This window comes from Saimiri boliviensis, chromosome 1, assembly GCF_048565385.1.
Source record: "Saimiri boliviensis isolate mSaiBol1 chromosome 1, mSaiBol1.pri, whole genome shotgun sequence".
Taxonomy (NCBI): domain Eukaryota; kingdom Metazoa; phylum Chordata; class Mammalia; order Primates; family Cebidae; genus Saimiri; species Saimiri boliviensis.
In genome coordinates, this window is record NC_133449.1 from 58254152 (window position 1) to 58280287 (window position 26136).

At 38.5% G+C, this 26136-nt stretch overlaps 1 protein-coding gene across 4 annotated transcripts in view; it reads right to left on the reverse strand.

Annotated features, from left to right (window-relative positions):
- CTNNA2 (catenin alpha 2) overlaps positions 1-26136 on the reverse strand; it is a 1155573-nt gene that overhangs the window by 703781 nt on the left and 425656 nt on the right. For all 4 annotated transcript variants that reach the window (XM_074397692.1, XM_003922543.4, XM_010333399.3 and 1 more), the window contains exon 7: positions 25734-25937. In XM_074397692.1, coding sequence (XP_074253793.1) covers positions 25734-25937 — 204 coding nt within the window. The remainder of the gene's footprint in view (positions 1-25733; positions 25938-26136) is intronic.

The following is a 26136-nucleotide window of genomic DNA, read 5'->3' on the forward strand; positions in this document are numbered from 1 at the left end:
CATTAGAGCATTGGACAAGGTGAGCCACACTGGGCTGATCATGAGATCAACTGAATCCAGGGCACTAAAAATAAATGATGGTCTCTTTGTGAGGCTGCGGTGTAACAGGAAGGTGTGGGGTCAGAAATAGGGCAAAATGTTAACAGGGAAATCTGCGTAAAGCATATATCATTCTTTGTACTTTTTTTTTTTTTGCAACTTTTTGGAAATGTAAAATTATTTCCAAATAAAAAGTTAAAAAGAGAGAGAGAGAGGAGAAGACATACAGGCTCTGGGCAGAGCAGTCTAAATTGCGGTTTTACCTCCATGTGACTTTCGACAAGGCATTTAATTTTTCGGAGCTCTGCCTCCTCATCTGTAAAACAAAGACAATAGTGTTCTTCCCTCATATGGCTGTCAGGAGAATCAAAAGAAGTAATAAGTGCAAAGTACCTAACACCACAGCTGGCAGAGAATAGCCTGTCTGTAATACAGTTGTTATTATTCATTGAGGAGGAAGATTGGTTTCCATCAAGGAGATACACTAACTCTGCTTCCCCTCTCTGGCAAACATCATACAAATAAACCAAGTGTAAACTGATAACCTGTTAAGGTTCTATACAATCTGCAATCTCATCCAAACAACTGCTAGGCCCTATTGATAACCTGTTAAGGATCTATACAATCTGCAATCTCATCCAAACAACTGCTGGGCCCTATTTATATGTTCATCCTAAAATCCCTCTTAGCAAACTCATTCAAATTGCTACTTATCTTTGAAAGTAAAATCTTGGTGCATTTACTCTAAATCTCTCTCTTTTCAGTAATGCTACCTATATTTGTAACATAAAATAGGATTTAAGCCATTGGATTGCGTTCTTTCATTCCACCAAAGGGTCCCATGTCTTTTTTACGGGGAAATGAGGAAGAGTTTGTCTTATTCCCTCTGTGTATCATCTCTGGGAGTGTCTAATCCTGAGCTGGAGAGCAAGGACACAGCTTTCATCAGAGAAGAGGCAACTAGTCCCTTGAGTCACATGCCCTCCCTACTTGGGACGCTCAAAGACTTCTGGACTAGAACTTGCCTTTGGAATGATGTAAGGACAATGGGCTTGGAATGCAAGGAAAACTGGGTGTAGACTCAAGTCCCACCTGTAGCAGCTCTTCTGACCCGAAACATTTTAACTTGTTTGAGCCTCAATTTATTTAACTGTGAAATGGGAACGATGACTCAACAATTTTGTAGAGTTGTACAGTTAAAGATAATGCATGATTTTAAAAGTAGGCAAATTATTATTGCTAGCAGTGTTTGGCGGTTGCTGGTAGTCTCAGGTTGGTGCAAAAGTAATTACTGCTTTCGCAGTTACTTTTCCCCAACCTAATAAAATTCTATAATCAGGCCAAATTAATTTTCTTCTTCTTAATTCAAACACAAAGTCAGAGAAAATAGAATTTCTTTTAAAAATGTTTTTCGATAATAGAAAAAATTAAAATAGTTCAAGAATGTTTTTCAGACCATAGAGACATATAATTTTAAAGCTCAACCTTAGAAATTATGTATCTCTGCTTTCTCATTTTAAGTATACAATAAATATTAGCTCCCTCTGCCTGCCTGCGCCTTTTTTATGTCAAACCCATGGATCTATGACATATGAGAAAATGTCCACCCAATTTACACAGAAGTTGCTCAATAAATACCAGTGTAATGATGGTGGTAGTGGTAATGTTAACACAAAAAACAAAAACCCTACAAACCAAGAAATGATAACTATAATTGTCCAAGATATCCACAAGCAAAAAATCTCTAGTCAGAGCTAATCAAATATATTCCAGAAATATTGACTCAGAGAGCTAACCTAAAATGACGTCTGTACAGACAAAATAAATTAATGACTAGTAAAACACACAAACTTAAACTCAAAGATCACAGGAATCAACAGGATCGATGCACGCTATTACAGTGGACACGTTCAAAGTTTCTTTTGTCTGGGTATCAACAGGTGCCTCTCATGCCCATGGCGTGAAACACAATGCGTGGTGGTAAAAGTGCAAGGAGGAAGATGGGGTGGTTTATCAGGTTTGTAACTCAATGTATGTAATGAAAAGTTTGAAGATATAGTTTTTTAATATTCGATTAAAAATAGGCCTGGTTAAAACATACAAAGTCTTGAGTACTCATAAACTAGCAGTTGCATAAAATGTAAATAACACTTTATTTACACTTAATATTGGGGATTATCTTAATACTGTAAATTGAGTAGTTTGTAGTGTACACACACGTCAAGCTTACTTCAATAACTGGCTCAGTTACACCAGAAATTCAAGGTGAAACAGTGAAACAGATGTCATTAATCTAGCATTAAGAAAACACAATAAAAGGGGGAAAAAAAGGATCTCTCACACACGTGTATTTCAGCATAGGTGACTGAGAGGTAGCCAAAGTTAAAAGACGAAGCCTTAAACATTTTAAACTATGATTTCACATGCTCACAATTCCCAAGCTCACTGGTTCCCTCTTCTCCGTCACAGTTAGCTTTCTCCTCTGCTCCCTTTTTCCTTCTTTCTGTTTTCTTTCCTCTCATGATTTTCCTTTTCCATCCTCTCTGACTATAGCAAAGCATTGTTTTTTCAGAGAAAAGGAGGGCCCTGGAGGTAGAGTGTGGGGAGGAAGGGCAGGTCCCCATTGCCCTTAGGGCTCAAGTTCTGCAGTCTGGGTGTGCAACAAAAAGACTTCCTCCACTCAGCCCCAGGTGGATGAGGCTTGTCCCCACAGGAATACCTTGGATCACCATGTGCCTCGGGTGCTGAGCTTTGTAAGCCAACCTCATCAAAGAATCTGAATGTGTGAGAGAGGCTCAATGGGCAATTGCTGACCGCATGCATTTTAAACAGTACCTTCCAGACACAACTGTTTTTGTCTAAAAAATTAGTGCTGGGGATTTTGGGCAATAAGACTGAGTAAGGAGAGAGGGATTCTGAGATTAGGTGACTTATCCAAGATCCGCAAATCTCTGGATTTCCATATTTTGGTTAGGATCTTTGCACAGCATTAAGCTGCACTTGCTTGCCTGTCTACACTGCCTTTGCAAACATCTGCTTGTATTTTCATGGTTGTCGGCCTCTGTCGTCTTTTTGGGTACTACCATCTGAGAGGTAAAACAAGGCTTCCCAAACCATCTGGGATGAAAAGTACTTAAAACAAACTTCCAGTCCATTGTGAAATGATTCATCTTTGTAAAATTCTATGCCACTGTTGCAGAAATGTAAAATTACTACAAAAGTTTCTAAATGCTGACAATTATTATATGCATCTCGTTGAAGACTAGTCACAAATAGCTTGTTGAAGACTAGTCACAAATAGCTTACAGACTAGTGCTAGTCCTCACATCACACTTCAAGGACCATGGGTTCAAATCAATTAAGAAATAGATTCTTCGGCATGATCTCACTTACATGTGGAATCTAAAAATGTAGCAGAAGTATAGAATAGAATGGTGGTTACCAAGGGCTGGGATAATGCGGTGGGGCAAAGGGGAGTGGGGTAGGGCACTGGGGAAATAAAAGAAAACAAAAGAAACCCATTCTTCACAAGTAAATTCTGTATTTTAAAACACATACAATATTCATAAGTAAATCTAATTAAAAAGATGAATTTAAAAGATATAAAAGTACAACTTATTGGTGAGTCAATTACCTACAAGGTCTTTTAACCACTAATAAACATGTATACTGTGTACAGTTGCATTGAACAATATATTAATGCATATTGCAGTTTAATGGCTTGAAATTCTGCATATTGAAGAGTTTAATGGATTGAAATTATCCCATGAAATTTCATAAATTTAAAAATTGTCTAATCAAAATCACCAGATATAAAAAAAAACCATATATTTGTTTTGCAGTTAAAAAGTCAAGTCATACGAAGGTTCAATCAAGAAGCAAATTCTAAGTCCAGTTGCTCTGCCAGAAAGCAAGGGCTAAATTCTGTTTTATACTCCTGAGTGACATTTGCTGCGGAGAAATTCTCAACAAGCCAGGGATATTCCAAAGACCTGCCTGATTCTACCTTCAATATAAACAAACTTTACATTTTTAAGAAGTAAAATGTTAGTAAATTTGATGCTTTAAAAAATCATACTAGATTTGACCTCCCTAGAGGAATGGACTCACATGAGGAATGTCTTTGTATAACAGAATTAACTTTCTAGCAGCAATCTCAGAAAACACAACTTCCAGGTTAGTCTTTGGAGAAAACGTTCCCAGAATCATCACTAATTGACAGTCAGAAGATCTAGACCTCCAGGAAGTCTACAGTGGGTAGGCAGACTCAAAGTTCACAGCAGGAATCCAGAATGGACGTCCAGGCACCATAAAGCAATCCCTATTTCACAAAAGCTTGTGCTTCACCAGATGCACCAAGGTCTGGCTGCCTTTACAGCCTCTAGGAACAAAGGCAAATATAAGAGAACTTAAGGTTGTTTTGCAAAGCTTATGCCAAAGGGTCCTCTGAAGTGAGGGGAAAGGTATCTAGAACCCATGTTATTTCTTGCCTTTTTTTTTCTTTTTGAAACAGAGTCTGGCTCTGTTATCTAGGCTGGAGTGCAATGGTGTGATCTTGGCTCACTGCAACCTCTGCCTCCACCTCTGAGGTTCAAGCGATTCTCGTCCCTTTGCTTCCCAAGTAGCTGGGACTACAGGCATGCACCATCATGCCTGGCTAAGTTTTGTGTTTTTATTAGAGCTGGGGTTTTGCCATGTTGGCCAGCTAGTCTCAAACTCCTGACCTCAGGTGATCCACCCACCACAGCTTCCCAAAGTGCTGGGATTACAGGCATGAGATACTGTGCCTGGCTAGGAACCCAGCTTATTATTTTTTTAACATGGAAGTACTATCCTCGTCTTTGGTAAATCATAACCAGGTTCTTTCTACATAAATGCCCAACTTAGCCAGACACGAGGTAAACTGCAAATTTTTTCCATCAATAACTGATGAATAAGGAATATGGGACTGATTATCATTTCCGTTCTCATCATCTAAAAGCCCAAAGTTTCTTCTGATTTTTCAAACCACCTTCTTGTATTAAATGGACCAAAGAAAAAACTAGACAAGTAGAATTCAAGGAATGAAGAATTTCCTTGATGATGGCGCCAACCTCCATCTAACAGATGCATGTCGAGAAAATTATGAAAGTGATAGTGTCAGGGTAAGAAAAAACCTTGAAGTTCAGCCTCACGTTTTAATTTCTAGTTACAGTATTTTTGTTAAATCCTCACAACATATTACCTAGTGAGAAAGAACCCACTAGCCTTTGAGGGAGCTCAGAGTGCTTCAAATGATAGAATTTGTTGGAGGGCCCCAGCTATTCAAAAGTTTTGCCTTCTATTGAGCCTAAATATTTCCTTGCGGTTGTACATACACTTTTGGAATATATCCCTTTTTTTCTTTTACAAAAGAGTTCTTCAATTATTTGAAGGCAGCTATTCTCCTTTCACTATCTTTTTCTAATGAAAACATCTCTGATTCCTTGAATCTTTCTATTTTGAGTATCTACCTGTCTGGTTACTCTCTGAAAATTACTACTATAAATTTCCCTCTGGAATTAATTTACTACCTACTTTTGGATGAAATAATATATATATTCAGTTGCTAATCTACCAAAATGCCCCTAGAGCTACCCAGAAAGACATTAAAAATGTGTAAAGTCTTTGCTGGAACCCCAATACCTATCACATCTCTCTGTCAAAGGAAGGTTATCCTTACATGGCTTGTATTTAGTGAACACATGTAGGGCTGTAGTGTTTACAGATACTTCATCTAAGAATGCACAAATCATCCTTTTAATAATAAGTTCTGCAATTTTGCCTGTTTTTATTATGAAACAGACAATATATACCTCAAGGTCAGGGATATGGTAACTATTAACCTTTTTTTTCATGTATTGTTTCAGGACTGGTCGGACTATATCACCTGATGAACCTATCAAAGGAAGAAGTACATTTCCCAGTGAGATTTCAAACCAAACTAAGAGGGGTTGACAATATCAGATAAGTATGAATATACATGAAGCTGCAGGATGATCCACCTCTATCACCTGTATCACCCATGCAAAATGAAACTGGCCTCAGGCTGATTGAAAATTGGGCGGACACACTGGTTTTCCAGTGGTAGGTAATAGTTTCTTCCTTGGATAATAATGTATCAAATTTCATCTGACTCAGATTCATCTTAATCAACAAGATACCCTATTCTCTATTATATCATGAACAAGCGCAATGTTCAAAATGTAGTTATTTCAAATCAGAAATAATAAATAGAATAGGTTTCTGGACACTACAAGGTATAATTTCCTTGAAGGTACAGTCGGCAGCTCATTTATTCAATTTTTTTCCTGTTCCAAAGTGTCTACAACAGTATTTTGTATAAAATAGATACCAAATAAATATCTCAACACAGTTGAATGACAGAAATGTTACCTTAGGTAAGTCATCAAACTATATGGCAATTAAAACCACAGCTGCCATAGGACAAAGCACCACCTAAAGGAAGGCTCCAGGTAACAGATCACCCTTAGAAAAGATCCTTGAGCTCCTTAAGGGGTGTATCCTGAGGGATTAATATTAATGCTCACAATCCTTCTCTAACACACAACTTAAGAGGTACAATTAAGGTGTATCTGCCAAAGCTAAATGACCCCTTAGGATTCAACAAACCCAGGGTAAATATAAGTATCTTTTATAAGGCCAATTTTTTTCCCCACAAAGAAATTTTTTTTTTAATTTTAAAAATAACATCTTGGAAGTTATTATGCCCCATGTATTGAACCAAAAATGGCCACCGAAGAGGCAGATACTGGAATTGTCCACTAGGCCAATCGGAGCTTTCAAATAGACTCTGGAATGTGAGACCCGAACGCAGGCCTCAACAGAACTGCAACGTGCTTCATACCATGAGTGTTGATAGTGTAACTATTAAATCGAAAGCACTAATAGTCTATTATGTGAATACAATAAGCAACAGATAAAGACAAATATTTACAAAGTAATCTTATATAATCAAAAGCTAATATATGACAGATTTTAAACACTGTTAAATTCTTTTCTTCAAAAAATATTGTCAATGAATTTGATCAGCCCTAGTGACATGTTAGTTCGATGAGTAATTGATAAATACATCTCATGAAAACAGAAAGGCAATAATGTTGGTTCCTTCCCTCGTCTAGCCTCTTCTTTAAAAAAAAAATCCATCAAGTTATTTTTGCTATTCACCTTAAATCTGTTTCTCTTCTTTATATTCCCAGTGTCTTCTCTCTAGTTCAGATGCTACTGTCCTCTGTCTGTACTTCTGTAAAAGTCCACTAACAGCTCTCTGTGACCTCTTATCTCCTGTGCACACTCTGAGGAACCACTCTCAACCACTGAAGGCAGGGTGGCTGTTCCCAAACACTGACGTTACCTAATATCAGTATCATGATAACACCAGCCCAACCAAAACAAATCAAACCAAAATAAAAACTTAGTAACTGCCTACCATTATAAAGCACGTATTTCTCAACTGGAATCCTAACCCCTGTAATTTAATCTCAACATTTCTTTGCAAATGCATTTTTCTCTAATTGATATCCTTTTCTCTAATCAGGCAGGCCTCACTGTGTTCAGAATGTACCATACACATTGCCATACGAATTTTGCTTTGTCATTCCTACCCCCAAAGTATACTCTCCATCTTTGATTTCTCATATTCCTGTACACCTTTCAAATATTTCAAGCACTACTTCTGCCATGAATAATTCAGTATCTTGACCCAGCTCTCTCTCTGCAAACAACTCATATCTACTCATTTTTATCATGATATGCATTTGTCTTTATTATTTGGAAGGAACTTAATAGGCTTACAACACTTAAGAGCTAAACAATAAGTCTCTCATTCTGTTGCATATTATTCAATACTGTTGTATCCTAGTATAACTCCTAAAACATAACACTTAATAAATTCTTAATATTTTTTTCCAGATTTAGATGTTCAATTCTAAATTTTATTTATAAAGAAATAAAATTGCCCTTACCCTTACCCTTGTCAGCTAGTAGCCCTGCAGCACTGGTATACTATAATAACTACATACATTTAAAACGTTATTCTCAAGTTCATTAATTATCATTTCCTTTTCATGCTAAAGAAAATATAAACAGCTTGATTTATTCAGCCAGTGGGTAAGCATTAGTTCTGCTAAAGTGAATGGGTATAATTCAATGTTTCATTACAGGATAAGAAAAGGCTTCCAGTTCATCTGTAGCTATCAGGAAAGAAAATGCTGTACAATAAAGAATATAAATAAAATGTCTTATGGGGATGTCTTGGAATATTATATCTTATGTATGCTGCAAAGTAGTATGTCTATATTCTAAAAACTAAAAATTATGACACTTGCTAAAGAACATGGTGAAAATGATGCATGCCAAGAGTTCTACTCTCATATTCTATAATCAGCATGCTATTTATTCTTCACCATAGAATCACTGGGTACTAATGAAGGAAACCATGTGGAGTAGAGTGCCTAACCAGGAACTGCTGAGAAACTCAGGTTGCAGGTGAAGGGGTGGCCAGAACCATTCTCACTTATTCAAAGAGACTTTATGCAGCCAGTATAACTTGATAGCCAAATAGTGATAAGAAGCTCAGACTTTCTGAATTCATTTGGATATTTCAGGACAGGTCTGCCTATCTGCAAAGAGCTGGGCTTCTCTATTTTATCATAATCTTCAGATCCATGAATATTATCACAGATTGGCCTAAAACCTAAATAATTCATATCTCCCAATTAACTTCCCTGTCAATTACCTGGCTGTATCAGAGAAAAAGTTTTAGATGTATAAATAAAGTATGTCATTACTTTAAAAATCTGTCTTAGAAACAGTATCTGTTTCTTTTAAAATACAATTTTATATAAAAACGAAATACTGAATTAAATTAGTCTCAGGGATACTCAGGGAAAAAACAGATCTGGGGGGCAGAGGGAACTAAGAGTCACACTCCTTTCTGTCTCTTGCTCACCTATTAATGTGGGGGGGGGGGCGCTGAAGCACCTAAGCCTCCATGAAATGCAGCATCAAAACTAATAAATCAACTAAATTAAAAGCAAAAGAAGTTTTGCTTTTTCTTATCCTTTAAACATACAGACGTGTCAAACTACATATGATTTGCTAGTAAATAATCCTTTTCTTAGTGAGAACTATTTGGTGGATGGGTGTTAACTTTTTAGGGAAAAATTAATGAAAGCTAATAATCATAATACATTAGGAATATATCACAAGAACTTCCCTAGTGGTTTAAATATTTCATGTATCTTTCTCCTGTCTCTGCCTTTGGCAGGTGGGTATGAATTTTACACAAAAAGATGAATTGTTGGAAATATCAAACATTGATATTTTTTTATAAATCAAATCATTGGGTCAGATACCTAATAGAAGTTCTAAGGATTAAAAAATGTAAGTTCAAGAATAATATGTAAAATAATATTATAGGGGAAGAACAGCAAGAGTACAAAAGATAAATGTAACTTTCAGTAAATAAATAAATGTCAGGGAATAATCCATTTATGAGGATATTGAGGTTCTAAATATATTAGGAGAGAAACTTAAAATTATAAAATTCTGATAAAATGGTTGAGATAATAACATTGGACTCAATTATCCTTTAATACTGTGCTATGGATCATATTGTGATATCATTTGTGCGGTTGTTAACAGCAACTAAGCAGAATGTAGCATTCAAGAGATTCTGAAACAAAGTTTCTAAAGAATCATTTATCATCATGCAATAAATGTCCCATTTCTATAGTTACCTTGCCTGAACAACAAAGACAAGGTATTCACAAACATACTTTCTTCAACCTCTACATAGGAACAAATGTCTACAATGATTTCATTAGGAATGAGCTAGACAGTCAAATACGACAGAGTGCTTACATCAAATAGATTCCTCCACCTAAACTTTATTCCAACGTATTTTATCTCACCTCTACTTTTATCCAAAAATCTCAACTCACTTTGAAAATGTGCTTTGATCATCTTATCTTGATTAAACTCCTTGGTCAAGATAGGGTACAAAACAACCCTCTGTATGTCTGGTTATTCCCCTGAACATAGAGATGGAAGAAACCAAAAACCTTGCTTAAAAACAAAAGCCAGTGTTGGCTGAAGATGGCTGACTGATTTAACACACATATTTATCACTGCTCTTTTCTGAAATTCCATTAATATTACCACAAAGTCATTTCCTTTTAAAGGCATTAATTCTAAGGACAAAAACAACAGAAGCAAACAGCAATCGTATTCTGAAAGCTGGATTTCAGGAAGAGGTGTGCTAGCCCATTTAGCAGGCCGGAGAAAGCCAAATACTAAGCCAGCAATGTAGAAGCTCAGAACAACCCAATTTATACTGCAAAATCCCTCAATGCTGTAGAAATTTGAGAAATCAGCTTCTTCTGGAGTAAAGAGATGGAGGAAGGTGAGGTTTAAATAGATGATTTGTTGAAACACTATTTAAAAAGCAGTTAGACCTCCAGATTCAGCCCCACTTCCAAAAATGACAGAATTTTCTTTTGTTAAAAAAAAAGACTGAATCATATTCCATTGTATGTAAGCATGTTTTTGTTATCCATTCATCCATTGATGAACGCTTGGGTTCCTTTCATATCTTGACTGTTGTGAATAATGCTGCAATAAACATGGCAGTTCAGAGATCCCTTTAACATACCGATTTCAGTTCCTTTGGATATATACCCACAAGTGGGATTGCTGGATCATATGGTAAATCTATTTTTAGTTTTTTGAAGAACTTCCACTCAGTTTTCCAAAATAGCTGCACTAATTTACTTTCCTGCCAACACGAAAAGACAAATACTATACAACCTCACTTTTATCTGGTATCTACAAAAGTGGATCCCATAGAAACAGAGAGTAGAGGAACAGTTCTAAAGGCTGAGCAGCGAGAGGGATGAGACACGGGGAGATGATGGTCAAAGGGTAGCTTTCAGTTAAACAGGAGGAATTCGTTTCAGTGATCTATTTCACAGCATAAAATAGTCACACAGTACAATAGTTAATAAGAATGTACTGTATATTTCAAAGTTGCAAGAAGGGATTTTATACCTGCTTACCACATGAAAAAATGGTAGCTGGTGAGATGATTGATATGTTAAATAGTTTAATCTTTCTACAATGTATACACATATCCAAACATCACATAGTACATCACAAATATATACAATTATTACCTGTCAATTTAGTAAATAATTATTAAAAGCAGACCATCAGATTGTCTTTCCTATTCAAAATTGCAGGCAACTAGATGTTTATTTTTAGAAAAGGGCAAAAGTCAGATCTCTGGACAGATATGGCTAGCTGAGGGCACCACCACTGTATTGAGCCCTAGGGAATTATGAAAAAGTACATATACTATTGCTGGCTGTTATGGTTATTGCCTCTACCATTGTCTCTTACAAGATGGACAGTCTCTACCTAGAGACTAAAACCAAGAGAGTCTGCATTCTTGAAAAATTCAATGGTTTGCTGCATTAGCACCCTACTCTGGCCAAAACAGACTCTTCTTTGCCCCTCTGTAAGGAATTCTGATGGCCATATCACAAGGCTGTGGCTGTCTGCCTTCTATCTGGAGTATGGACAGGGTCTGTTACTATCTGTAGATTGGATATTTGTCCAGAGTCTACCATCTAACTAACTGAGGGATTAAATATATATATATATAAAGGAAAAGATGGGCACTAGGCAATGTAGGGCTTTAAATGGAGAAAACAGAATGTCAAAAATCGAATGTTGTGCCTAGATTCATTAATATACAATGCAAAGTAATGAAAACAATCAAAGAATGGCAATAAAGAGACCAGAAGACCTGACTTCCAATTTTAGTTTGTATCTAAACATGTGACCCTGGGAAGGTCCTTAATAATTTTACTGAGGATAGCTTGCTACTTATTTCCATCTAAGTAATCTGAAATCCCGAAGCAGAGGTTTTAGGAAAATGAATAGTGATCCTCTGAGAATCTTGAAAGAACTGAAAAACAAAAAAGAGGGAAAAAAGGGTACGGTTTTATAGGTTTTCCAAGTGGTTAGAAATAAACTAGTAGATGAGGAAAACGGGCAACGGAAGAGGTAAGAAGCCTAAAATTAGGCCAATGGTGAAAAAAAGGAAGAGAAGTTCCGATAATCAGAATATCTTTAAGTTTCTCATGGAAACAGCATTTACTATATCCATAAGATACATGGAAAAAGATGTACCTGTCTATTTCGCAGGAGTAATAGTGTGAAATTAATCACCAGACCACAGGACTGATTCCTCCTAACACCCAAGTGTGCAGACGAAATAATAAGAAAGGCCAATGTCGTTTTTTTTTTTTTTTTTAATTGACGTGAAATTTGCATAACATGCAAATATTGTCTTCTTGATTCACTTTGGGGGAAAAATGGGAAGAAAATATAGGCCTCCAAAGGTCTTCACTAGTTTCATGGCAAGGAGTAGTAGAGGATAATTTCGAAGGTAAAGAGAAATAACAATAAATAACACTGTGAAAATGTAAGTAAGAAAATGGAAAAAGGAAACATATGGTACCTGTCTCTGAAAGCAGCGTTGATTACGTCAGACGATTCTCAATGCTGGCGTAGTCCAAGGCTGGTACAGGACTGCAGGCAGGAGAATTCCCTGGGATATTTGCTAAAACAAAGCTTCCCAGCTCTTTCTCTGGAGATTTTGTCATTTTAGGACCAAGGCAGGATCCTGGAATATGTGTTTTAAAAAATCTCTGGTGAGGCGCGGTGGCTCACGCCTATAATCCCAGCACTTTGGGAGGCTGAGGCGGGCGGATCGTGAAGTCAGGAGTCCAAGACCATCCTGGCCAACATGTTGAAATGCCGTCTCTACTACAGATACAAAAAATTAGCTGGCCGTGGTGGTGGGCACCTGTAATCCCCGCTACCTGGGAGGCTGAGGCAGGAGAATCACTTAAATCTAGGAGGTGGAGGTTGCAGTGAGTGGAGATCACCCCACTGTACTCCAGCCTGGAGGACAGAGCAAGACTCCATTTCAACAGAAAGAAAAAAAAATTCTGTTTATGTTGTCCTGATACACAGATATAAGAATTTCACAAGCAGTCAGGCAAAACGTTCCTTCCTTTTAGAAACAGTGCCCTAGAATAGTCACCAAAAGTACCAAGGACGAAAGCTCAATTCAAGGCGTAAACTGGAAATGGCATAGCTCTGGGTTGATGCTGTTAAGTCTCTCAGCTGCATTCAAACCAGCAGAGTTAATAGATAATTGAGGTCAGCAATTAAGCAGTTAAGAAAGAGAATTTTTGAATAATCTGTGCAACTTGGTATTCTAGTTCTGACATTTGAGAGCACAGTCCTTCCAAGGATAAAATGGTCTTCTATAAATGCAAAAGCAGATGAGTAGGATGAGGTGTGTTTGAGAGTGGTGAGGTGAAAGCTTTTAGAAACATCTACCCTTTAGTTAGTATCTCGCAGGGCAAGGTGCTGGTGAAGATTTGCTCTTCCATTTCTAAGGAATTCAAAGAAGAGATTAGCCATCCAGCTTCACGAGTCTCCTCTTATATTGTGAATGTCTAGGCTGAATAATACATAGCTCTATCATAATAATTTAACACATAATAATATCTATCTCCCTAAAGATAGTTTACTTGATGATTTCTTACAAAAGAATTTATTCCCACTCACAAACAGAAAACCTGTTTTTAACTCGTGCTGTATTAAATCAACTCTCAATTTGCTGCACTTACTTATTACATCAGGTGTTCCCTAACTTGTCTGTTCATAAGAATCAGCTGGGCTACTTGCTCAATTTAGAGATCAGAACCCCCTCAGCAGGAGACTGTGATTCTGTAGTTGGGGCTGGGACTCTGCAAACAGAGTGCCTAATTTTAAAAAGCTAAACTATCACCTTTCTCTTCTGTTAATTGGTCTCTTCAGGTACACATGCAAATTATTTTGTCTTCTACGGAGTGATGAGTTAGGAAATTTCCAAAGTCCCCAGTCCAGCCTACAGAATGCTGTGAACTGAAAATAATTCAGCTCCTCCAAGCTCTCAGACACAACCTCAAGAGCTCATGCCCAAAGAGTCATGCTGTAGTGACAGAAATAAGAGTGAGCATCTTGGTGGAGCTCTTTGAACTGAAAAGCAAGCAAGTGACATGCTTTGCATCACTTTTATCTCTACTAATAGTTACTGGGATCATTTCATTCCTTTCTTGAAAGAATTGATGTGGCCTCTGCCAGGGCCTTAAATAAAGCTTTAACTGTAGTGAAAAGCCTGGGAACTGCATAGTGAGGCATGAAGAAGCCAAGCATAGTTAACCTTAGCTAATGCACTCAGTGTTTTATCAGGTAGAGCAGAGAAAGAAGATCAATCATTGGGTTCCACGATATGTGACTCAAAGTTATCACAACATATGGGTTATGTTGTTTCTTTATTATCAGGAGAAAAGGGGGATGAAAGGAAATTCATGTATTTATTCAAAAAATATTTATTTACAGTCTCCCATGTGCCAGGCTACATACAGCAGATACTGGGGATTGTAAACAATACAGCAACCCTCTTCATGGAAGGTAAATTCCAATGGAGGAGAAGATGATACCCAAACAATCAGATGGTGTGATTTTGGAGTGTGACAAGTGTTATGGCAGAAATAAATGCACTGATGTAGTCAAGAGCAACATATTTGAGCTGAAACTTGGTGGGAGGAGAAGGAGCATCCATGCAAAGTTTATGAAGGAATATTTTAATCACAGAGATAGTAAATGCAAAGTACTTGATATGTTTGAGGCATGGAGAGGCTTTAGACATGTCACCAACCAGTGAAACACTCAGTTCTTAGAGTGTAACAATTTTCTAACTGAATAAAAAATAATAATGACTCTCAGAGCTCAAGGCCACATTGGGGCTGAGCAAGGAGGGGCCCCAGCGAAGGAGCTTATCTTTGGAACAAGCCATTTGGAAACAAGAAACCCGGAGTTCGGATCTTCCTACATACTTTGTTAATTCAAAGGGAAGGTTTTTCCAGGTTCATCAGTTTTTGATGGTGGAGCGCAGCCTGCTGCTCTCCCTGTCAATTGTGTGAAGTCTTCATTGAAATACCAGAAGGCTCTTCCGAAAAGATCAATTGTGCTGTCCAGGCATGTGCTGTGCAGACTGCCTTAACTAGATTGGCCAAATCTGATGACCTCGCTGTCAGCTACGTCAACAATCTCAGCTCTACTAAGTCGGAGACAGCTCTCTCCTCACTCATAATATTACTTGCTCTTCCTCATCCTATTGACTGAACGAACTTTCAAGGGCTCAGTGAGGAGTCTGTTTGATAAGGGGAGAAACTAGCTAGAGTTCTAAGTGTGGAACTTAATTTTGCTCTTGAAGTAGACTTTTATTTCCATCTCCTGTTTCGTTTGGCAGATTTTCTTTTTCCATTCTGTCACCAAGAAGAGTTCATTTAGAGAAGCCTGCTGTGGATAAAGTGAATGATATTCAACCAAAGGGTTGCTAAGAGATGACTAAGTCCCAGTCAAGAGATTACCAACAGCACCAATCTGAATAGCAAAGGTCGGACACTCTCAGCTACCATGTTTCCTTCTTCCCTATTTGTCCAGGCTTGTGGCATACTAGGCTACCAAGAGGAGGACTGGCCAAGATCCACCTGCCCCACCCATTGAAGAAAAAAGCCCCTATCACTCCACCACCACAGCTCCCAGTCCTGCTTTCCAAGTCTGCCCAGTCAGTGCTGACAGCCCCCTGCTCCTGCATCAAAAGTCCAGTGCTCTCTTTAATTCCTTTAAAGTATTTTAGAATCTGTACCTAATCAATGCAAACCTGAAACTCTTGCAGGGCTAATCCATAACCGGTTGTCTTTGCCAACTCTCATTCACAATGGTTTATTTGGTTTTGCTTTTAGGGATGCTGGAAGGTCAGCTTACGATCTTTGTAACTTTATCTTTGGAAATGCTTTGAGACCCAGGTTTAAAGTGTATTCCTCTGGAAGGCATTGGTATTTGCTTCTACCAAGTACCTGGCAACCCACCACCCAAAATGCTTTTAAAATAAATTCTGGAAAAACTTTAGGCCACGCTGGAATCTAGTTTCTGGCCCTGATACTGAGTGATTATGGGCTTGTGGTTAAAAATTTTTAGAGCAGAAGGTGTTCTTGTTTTATCACTCTAAAGGCCAAGACAGCACACATTCCCATTTTTACTCTCTGTATGGAAGTTTTACTTTCTTAGATCAAACCCCAGTGGTATCATTATCTGGGAACCCAGGCTTTCTACTGAGGCCCCTAATCTGAATGGCCATCTAGCTGGGTCACCAGGCTCCGTTCTTTGTACCTACTGTTCTTTGTCTTGTTCTTTCCACCCAATGCCTCATTTAAAACCCAAGTCTAGGCCATGAGAAACCTGCAGGCCCATCTCCAGTTAATTATTTTCTTGTCATTTATTTTCTCTTAGTAATTCCCTTACATTCCTGTGAGTTAATTCACGAATTCCAAAGAGCTTTTAAGAATTTCACCAGGCACATAGTTGGAAGGGAGAAAATGAGGGAGGGAGGGAAGGAGAGAGAATGCTGGGCTGGGAGGCAGTGAGTCCAGGAAAAGAGATAAAAGTATCGATTGCTCAATACTGTTTTTTCACAATAATGAAGCCAACAGTCCTGGAGTTGTTGTGACCTTCAGTGCTCAGAATACATTCATTACGGAACAAACGCTGGGGGCTCCTTTTGATGGCAAGCCTGTTTTCCCAAAATCCTCCTAATCAAGAGATAGCTGGCCAGTGGCCAGTTGCTTTGCTGATTGTCGACGTGTCCATACTAGATAATAAATGCATTGCTGGATCCCTGCTAACTTTAGGAGCTCTCCATAAGAGGAAATCCCCTAAAGCAGAACTCTCAGCCTGGCATGGTGTTCGTTAATCTTCTAAAGTGCACACTTTAAATGACTACTCTGGACCCTTCAGAACAAATCTAGGTTTCAAAAAAAACAGCTTCTGACTGGAGACCACCAACCCCATTCCCATCCTTAAGACTGAACATCTCTGACTCACAGTTTTGAGCTGTTAAAGAGGATCGTAGTAGTAAAATATGCCAGAAATTTCCCCCATGCTTACATGAAATTTCCATCCCTCTTTCTTTCTTTTTTTTTTTTTAAGACAGAGTCTCGCTCATCCCTCTTTCTTATCCACAGGATCCGGAAATATCCCCACTTGCTTCTCTCTACCAGAAGCCTAAGGAACCAATAAAAGGAAGACACCTCATCTTCTGACTCACACAAGCTTAACAAATGAGGTGAGATGTCTTCCTTTATTAAACCAAAACTTTGAGTACAACTTCTAAGAGCGCAGAGGCCTGCTCTTATTGTTCACACTCTGACTTCCCAGGACTACCAGTCTTAGTTATTTTTCCTCAAGTCCTCTAAAAATCTTCTAATGTTATAAGAAGGGCTTTCATTATGTCTTTTTCTGGCCTTGGCAATAATTATAATTAGTGTTCTCCATAGAGTGCTTGTAGGCAGGGCCACAAGGCCAGACGCATCTCTGGCAACTCAGGGACCAGCAGGGGAGTACCAGACCCAGGGCAGACACATCCAGCAAAGCTTTTCCTGTATCCATCTATACTTCTTATGTCTGAAAAGACTTCAATAACCGTAAGAGCATATGATTTTTAATTTGAGATTAATAAACTAAAACAGGGATCGAGAGCATTGGTGAGAACAAGGAAGCAAATCTGAGTTTTCTTTGACACTGAGCTGACTGCCTTGCTCTCATCTGATCTGCAGGCACCCCCATAAAGTGGATCCTATTATTGCCACTTTACAGCTGAGAATGTTGAGGCTCAGGGAGTCACTCAACCTTGCCTAAGGTTATGTCGCTTCAAAGCGATAAAACAGATTTGAGCCAATGTTTAGATGGCAACAAAGCACAAGCTTGTTACCTCTGCTAAACCATCCACAGTGGAGAGTCAGGGGGTCAAGGTTTGGGGGTGGTCATGAAGAAAAGGCCCTTCTTCTCGACAAGGAAATGGTATGTGAGATTGCACCAAGAGCTGGCTTGCTGATGCAAAGGAAACAAGTCTAGTTAATCCTAACTGTCCTGGGATCCTGTCAGTCATTTAATCATATGTCCTGGGCTGATAATATGTAATAGAAAATGTGTACAACGTGCCATACTTTTTAAAGGACCTCAGTCCCTCACTGGAATAACCAGCCTATACCTTGGGCACTTTAAGACCCAAGAAGAACTGTCACGTTCCCACGGGCCTGGATGTTACCTACATTTGTGTTCCAAAGCCATAATGGGTCCTATGTCCAGGGCACCCTCATGCCAACCAACTGTGCCAGTCTAGATCTCCTCCTGGTGCTTTTCACAGCCAGTGCACACCTGCTTTGGGCCACACCTGAGCCTGACATAAGCTTTCACACTCTCCCCATCATAATTCTACCAGAGAAGATATCCAGCCAGAGTGACCGGAGATTCTCCCACCACCTGTGCCTGGGTCAGTGCCAGCCAACATATGCCAGCGTGACATCCCTTGGTTCTCTAAGATACCATTACAGGAAACACAGTTGAGCACCATTAGAAAGGGAATATGATCATAACAATATAAGAAGAAGGAAGTAAGAAAAAATATAAGTTTGTATTACCCTCTACCAGTTTCTGGGTACCTTTGGGAGGTACCCAGTACAAGTAAGCATATGGTGAAATCTACCTGGAAATGCCAGCAGAGCCATGCTGCAAGGCAGAAGCCAAAACGCTGTTCTAAAGACTTCCACTCCAACTATATACACTTCCTTGGAAGAACAGATTCAAAGAATAGTTTTTCGCTTCAGAGAAAGGATTGGTAACATAGCTGTACTTTTGCAATATCTGAGCAAGAAATACCAATTAAAAGCAAATTTAAGGCCGAATGTGGTGACTCACACTGTAATCTCAGCACTTTGGGAGGCTGAGGCAGGTGGATTGCCTCAGGTCAAGAATTTGAGACCAGCTTGGCCAACATGGTGAAACCAGGTCTCTACTAAAAATACAAAAATTAGCCTGGCAAGGTGGAGTATGCCTGTAATCCCAACTACTCGGGAGGCTGAGGCAGGGAGAATTGCTTAAACCCAGGAGGCAGAGGCTGCAGTGAGCCAAGATCCCGCCATTGCACTACAGCCTGAGTGACAGAGACAGACTCTGTCTTAAAAAAAAAAAAAAAAAAAAAGAGAAGAAGAAGGAGAAGAACAACAAACAAATTTAAAAACTCTCTCTTCAAGGAAGTAAAAGTTTTGTTTGGCAAGTGTACATGCACAGAGGAATTTGAAGCTCAAAATTAATAGAGATGATGGCACTCAACATATGTGAAGACAGAGAAAAGGAAAGAGAAGAAAGTATACAAGTAAGAAAAGGCAAGGAAAACCTCCTTACCACCGGCACCAATGTGGAGTATTAGAACTCCTTCCCTTGAATGAAGCTACCAATCTCATTAAGGCAACTCTCAATTTTGCATTAGAATGCAGAGCCATTAGGAGAAGGTATGGGCAACATTAGATCTCCTATTGTCCACAACCATTTTCAAACATTACGTTCTATATTGTGTTGTCATACTGCTTAATAGAGAAAGTTATAATTAGCCGAGCTGAATTCAGTGAATTGCATTCCCTGATCTACATAATAATAGAAAGGAGAGAAAAGAGAAGATCTAGATAATACACAAAACAGATTTTATGTTTAATCAACAATTAGCCTTATTCTTAAGTAATAAGAGCTACTCAGTATTTTTCCTGCCTTCCCATATGGAAGAAATGTGGCAGTATAGCAATTCCTACGGCAAAGTTATCTTTCTGATGGCAGTGTCTTCAGAAGTATTCAATCTTTCTCTGGGATTTTAGATCAAACCCAAAGACTGAACTTGCCAACTAGTTCTGGGCCGCTCTTGGCCGTAACATACAGCCAATTTAAAGAAATTCTGATAGATAAAAATCATATTTATACATAAAATCAATATAATACAGAAAAATTGCATATAAGATTATTTCAAATAAAATCCCCAGAGGCATTCAAATTTTGTCTATATGGAAAAATCTGATTGCACAAGACTTTTCAGGGATCCCCTGAACCACAGAAACTGGAAAGCTGTGTCCTCGCTTCGTTCTCGTTTTGTTTCTCAGTCACGTTTTGGGTCTGAATCAGAACTCTGTACTGCCAGCAGGAAAAGTTTCCCCTACTTATCTTTTCCAAGCCTTCTCCCTAAAAGTACACTCAAAATGAATTGCCCCTAAATGATTATCACATATTTGTATAATAAAATGCTATGCAGCCAGTAAACATAAGGTTAGATAATGTTTATTGATATGGTAACATATTCACAATATACTGAGTAAAGAGAATAGATTGCAAAACACCATTTACAAATGAGTCCATTTTATAAAAAATATGCAAGGTGTAATGTGTGTTTGTGTGTGTGTGTGTGTGTGTGTGTGTGTGTGTGAGAGAGAGAGAGAGAGAGAGAGAGAGAGAGAGAGTATACCACTCCTATCTGCTCAGAAACATTGGAAAGGCATATACCAAATTATTAGCATTAATTATTTTGGGGAATGAGATATTTTACGTTCTTCTTTGTTTTTTGTTCCTTATAGTGAACATATATTTCTTTTTCACTATAAAAAAATGTAAAAACCACTATTCTCAGAGATCCTGTGGCCTTGGATACCATCTTATGTATTATTCATCTAGTATTGCGGAACAGCATACTGGAGCTTTGCTGTGTACAGGCTACAGAACCGGGCTGGAAATAACCTTTTCAGACCCTATTTTAGTCCTCAGATCCTCACAAGTGTCCTCCTTCAGGAACCAACTTTACATTAAATTCTACTCTCTAACAAAGGCTATGACAATGCTTCAAACACTTGTAGTATTGTATATGTTCCCATATCAATATGTCTTCATGTGCTTTCAATGCCTTCAATATATTAATGGTTTACAAATTGTTAAACCTAGGGCTTCACTTAGATGCTTCAAGAGGTTTGAACAAAAAAGTCAGATCCAAAATTTAAAAAAATATACAATTGTAATTATTTTAAAGAATACAATTAAAAATATCTCTCACCATATTTTACAGCAGAGAACAGCAGCAAGTCATTATTTTATGCCACCAGGCTCTCTGCCAGCATTTGAAAATAGTTTAACTGTATGATTATTTAAGAAAACTATAACTCTAAATTAGTATTTTAAAAAAAATAGACCTACACAGAGAGTCTATGCACATAAAATGGAAACAGGTTGCAGAGCACAAGATACAACAAGGACCAGGCACATCTGCTCATTGCAAATTCTCCTCAAGGTCTAACTGTGAATGGTGCATAAAGAAGTAACACTTTAATGCAGCTCCTTATTGTTCTGCATTTACAGTTTTAGTATCTACAATAAGTAGTGATTTTTTTCCTTATGGTTCTGTGTTACAGTTTAATACTTAGAATAAGTATTAAATTTTTCTCGTCTTTTATATTTATAAGAATGTGAACCACACTTAGACATTTTTGGTGATATAACATTGAAACAAAATTTTTCTACTTAACTCCCCTTTCAAATGCAGTCTATTTAGCAGATTATCCAGGCATTGCCAAGAAAGCTATTTACAAATTGTTTCAACATCAGAATTTCCTGTGCAACCAAATCCAAATGAAGATATCATATTAGTTGCAACTGATACAACTTTAACTGTCATTCAAAATGCAAATCATTCCAAATGCAAACCATTCAAAATGCAAATGTCGCTTTTATGTTCATAAAACAGATACATTCTTCTTACTAGTTACTTTATAAACAAAATTTATTTATAGTCAGTATTTGAATACTCTGTTCTACTTCTACTGCTATCCACTGGCCCAAGACAACATCCTTTCATGAATACTCCGGGACTCAGGGCCTCCTCACTTGCCCTCCTGCTTTCACCCATTTTGCCTTTGTGGCCTGTTCCCAACACCTGAATCGTGGTATCTTTCACTCACTACTCTGCAATGGCTTCTAATTCCATTAGAATGAAAGTCAAATTCCGTATAATGGTTCACCAGGCCCTGCACAGACTGATGCTTCAGCACCACGCAGCCGCCATCTCCTGCTACCCCTCTACTCACACCAGCCACTCTGACTCCCACGGTGCCTCAGACACACCAGGCACCCGCTCGCAGCAAGGCCCTTGACCTTGTCATCCCTTCCTCCTCAAGGCCGCTTTGCTTCCTCACCTCTGAAAGGTCTTTGATCTAATGTCATCCTTTCAAAGCACCTTCCTAGGCCATTCTTAATTACAGCAGTACCCAGTGTCCTCTAACTCCCAGGTTTTAGACTTCCTCTTTGCATTTATCACCGTCTGAGGTAACTCTCGTTCAGATCACTTAGTATTTACTGCCTGTCTCCTCCCACAACCGTGTAAGCTACATGAGAGCAAGCAGAGAATTTTACCTGTTTTGCTCCTTCTGTATCTCCAGAAGCCTAGAGCAATGCCTGGCACCAATGGCCAGGCAGACAATATACATCTGTTGAATGAATAAAATATTCTAAATGTTTATCCATCACAATATTCTTCCTAATATAACCCATAAAATGTTTATACTGTAACCAAAAAAAGCAGCATAAAATTATAGGTTCCCGAGAAAGGTTTATGTGTTCATTGTAATTTGGAATTATTTATAGTACTTAGCATAATACTTCAACCACCACACTGATGGCACTCATCCAAATTAACATCTATAGACCTCACTTTTAAGTCTCTCTCTATTCATTAGTCTTCACATATATACAATAATAATAGTCTACTTAAAGGAGGATTATTTTTAAGAATATTTTCACTTTGGGTCATATCTTCAACTTGATAAAGCAACTTAAGGCTAGTCAAAGCTTTCCTAAAGAATTCCAATAATCCTTCCTACCACTGCCAGATCGGTGATCATAATTTTCACCACATGCCTCTCTCTGTTCACCTAGTCTTTTTTCCCATACCACAGTTTCTTTTAACTGCACAATTCTTGTTGACATCTTCGGGTTGCACACCCACCTTCATCAAGTAGGATGTACATTTGTGGAAATATCTAGCACATGACTGATATCCTAGTGAGCTCAATGGAAACTATGTGGCTAAGTCATGGCCCCTGCCCCATAAAGACCATTTTTCTATCAGGTACGATACACAGCTTCTCTCCATAACCTCTATCTCCCTCTGTGTCATACAATTTGGCATGTATACAATTTTAGAACAGCTTCAGCTAAAAGCAAGCGTTATAAGTGGAATGTTCATCTGGGACTGATGAGGAGATTGTTAGAAAACAGAAATGTCAGTTATGCTGATTTTTAAATTTTTTCAGTTTAACAACTTACTTGTCCTAATGATGCTGCCTAGCACATTAGAGTGAAAACTTGCAAGGTGTTAATTTGATAACACCTTTATTCTCAGAACTTACAAAATTGAAAGAGAAATATAACAGCCCAGGAATGGTAGAGTGATTCACCAGTTGCTGTTAACTATAACAGACTTTTCAGTCAAGGCATAGATGTGGATGTGTTTTTGTATTCATATATGATATATCAAAATAAATGCAAATTGTGCAGCAGTAGAAATGAGTGTACTGGACTCATTTGAAGAGATTATGAAGGTGATCTGGCTGCATCCAATCCTACCTTGAAATCACCAAAGAAGTGTGAAATCCAACTAAATGTTATACAGTTTACATAAATGTCAAGTCTGACGTGTTTTATTTCAGGCTTTGATCATGACGTTTCAATGTGAATAGAACTTGTGCGTTTTGAAATGTAAGCACTATACCCATTGATATATTGCCTGTAACCATGTCAAAATAGGAACTAAGATTTCAATAAAACACAAAACATTCCTGTATCACAAGCCTGTGAACAGAAATCAAAATTGTCTGGAGTCAATAAAATACAAAAATCCATCAGCTCTGCTGATCTGTATGGGCCTGCACTGAAAGAAAAACTTCTAGTTGGCAGGATTCTAGACACCAAACTGAAAATTACATGTCACATCTTGATCAATTCTTATTTAATCATGTTCAGTAATTTCTATTTACAGGAACACAATTTAGATCATAAGCATCATTGTTATCTGTGTAGCTTCTACTTCCTTCTTTGGCAGTAACTATTCATTGACAGAATCACTAGTGTGCCTTAATGTAAAACCAAACTCCAGATCCAAGTAATTAGCCCTTTGCTATTTTGTTAACAACAAGAGCAACAGCAAACAGACCGGGTCTCAGAGTTTATAAACATTCTTTGTTGACACATCTGCTATTGAAAAGATCCACTCAGTTGGGAGACTGTGGTGATCAACATTTCTAGCTGTACCCTACATAATACCCATAGATCAAAATTATAGAAAGGTTTGGTCATCCAGGGTCCTAAAGAGACATCCTCACAAGGAGCTGGGTCCCACATGATGGATCCACATTTTATTCTTTGTATGCTGAAAATGGCCAAGTCTTCGAAAATCGAAGAATCTGAAGGTTCACAGAAAGGAAACAGATTTTGGTTTTTTTAGTTTGTAAGGTTTTTTCATGGACATCTTTTTGCTTTCTGAGTAAGTTCTCTGAAGGGTCTGCAGGAGGAGCACTGCCATGTCAACACTGACTCCTTGCTTGCATGTCTGTTAGCTGCATATTTTACTCATGATGGGAGTGGCAAGATGCTGAAGGGAGAGACACAGAACGGCCTCTTGTCTCAGCATTGCCTCAGGGTGTTCTAATAATACTCAACATGGACTTCAGTCCCTGTGAGCAGATTTTCAGTGTCCCTGGTTCCCTACTTGGTCGCTATACAGGGCATTCCTTCAAAATGTAGTATCAAGACTTCACTTTATCTACATTTCTTTTCCCCAATTTGTGCTGAATGCTCTCAAACCCGAAAGTCCAGGAAATGGGGAAGTACAGATCGTTCACTGTTGCAAGCTCTGGGCATCGTCTCAGCTGAATGAATGTAGCAAATCAATACAGCCATAATTTAGTGCCTTTCAAGGCAAAGAATATGAGTTTCATCACCTTCTTGCAGGTTAAAGGTATACAGAAACTGTCACATTTTATAACTATAGGAAAGGATAGCTATTATGTGCCAAAATTAGATACCACTCATACATACCTATTTGAAAACTTAGAGACTCACTCTTATAAGCAATTCCTGACTCTGCATCAATAAAACACCTGCAAGTTTTACTACAGATAGAACTTTTCCTTAAATAACCCTATCCAAACGCTTTTTAAACCTGGTAGATGTATTAATGCCTCTTAGGGCCAAAGATTAGCATCTATAGCTATCTTTAGGTTTGAAAGTGCTCTTTGTAACAGAGGACTTACTATATCCGCACCTGTTTCCATCCATCATCTACCTTTACCAGTTGAAATCTTAGCTACCTCAAAATGCAGCCACTAAAATGACCAAGAAGAAATCAGCCAAGTAAAAAATGAAAGAGCTCATTTGCCATCAATCTGTTCCACGTTAAAACCAACCAACCAACCAACCAACCAACCAACCAACAATGCATTCTGAAGCATGACCGCACGCTCCCAAAGCAGTTAGTTCTTTGGTTTCACCAGACTCTCTCTGGTGAACACCTGTCTGTTCTCCTGTCCTGCTATCCATGCTTCCAAAAGAGCAGCACGATTGCAGAACAGAATCCACCGAGACATGAGAATGGAGAGCCCAAGACTTACATTATTCATGTACTCGCTGAGCAGGTCCTGGAGCGCCTGCCGCACGGCGTTGCACTCCGCCACGATCCTCTCGCGCCGGTCGTCCCGCGTGCAGGAGGAGTCCGCCATCAGCGCGGCGCCGCTGATGATGCTCTCCAGCCTCTCCTCCAAGGACGGCCGGAACCTGGCCTCGCTGAACGTCATGGGGTCCAGGATAATCTTATTCTGAAAGGATCACATGAAAACAAATCAGCAGAGCGGAGAGGGCTGCCTTTGCACCCTGCTTCGAAACCAGCAGTATCTGAGGCCAGAACAAGAGTCCCCAAGGAGGAGAAACTGGTTACTCCAATTCTAAAGTGGCCTTGACAAAGTATTAATTTTCTGTAGATGTTTTGTCCTAAATGTAATCTTCAGCTTGAAAATA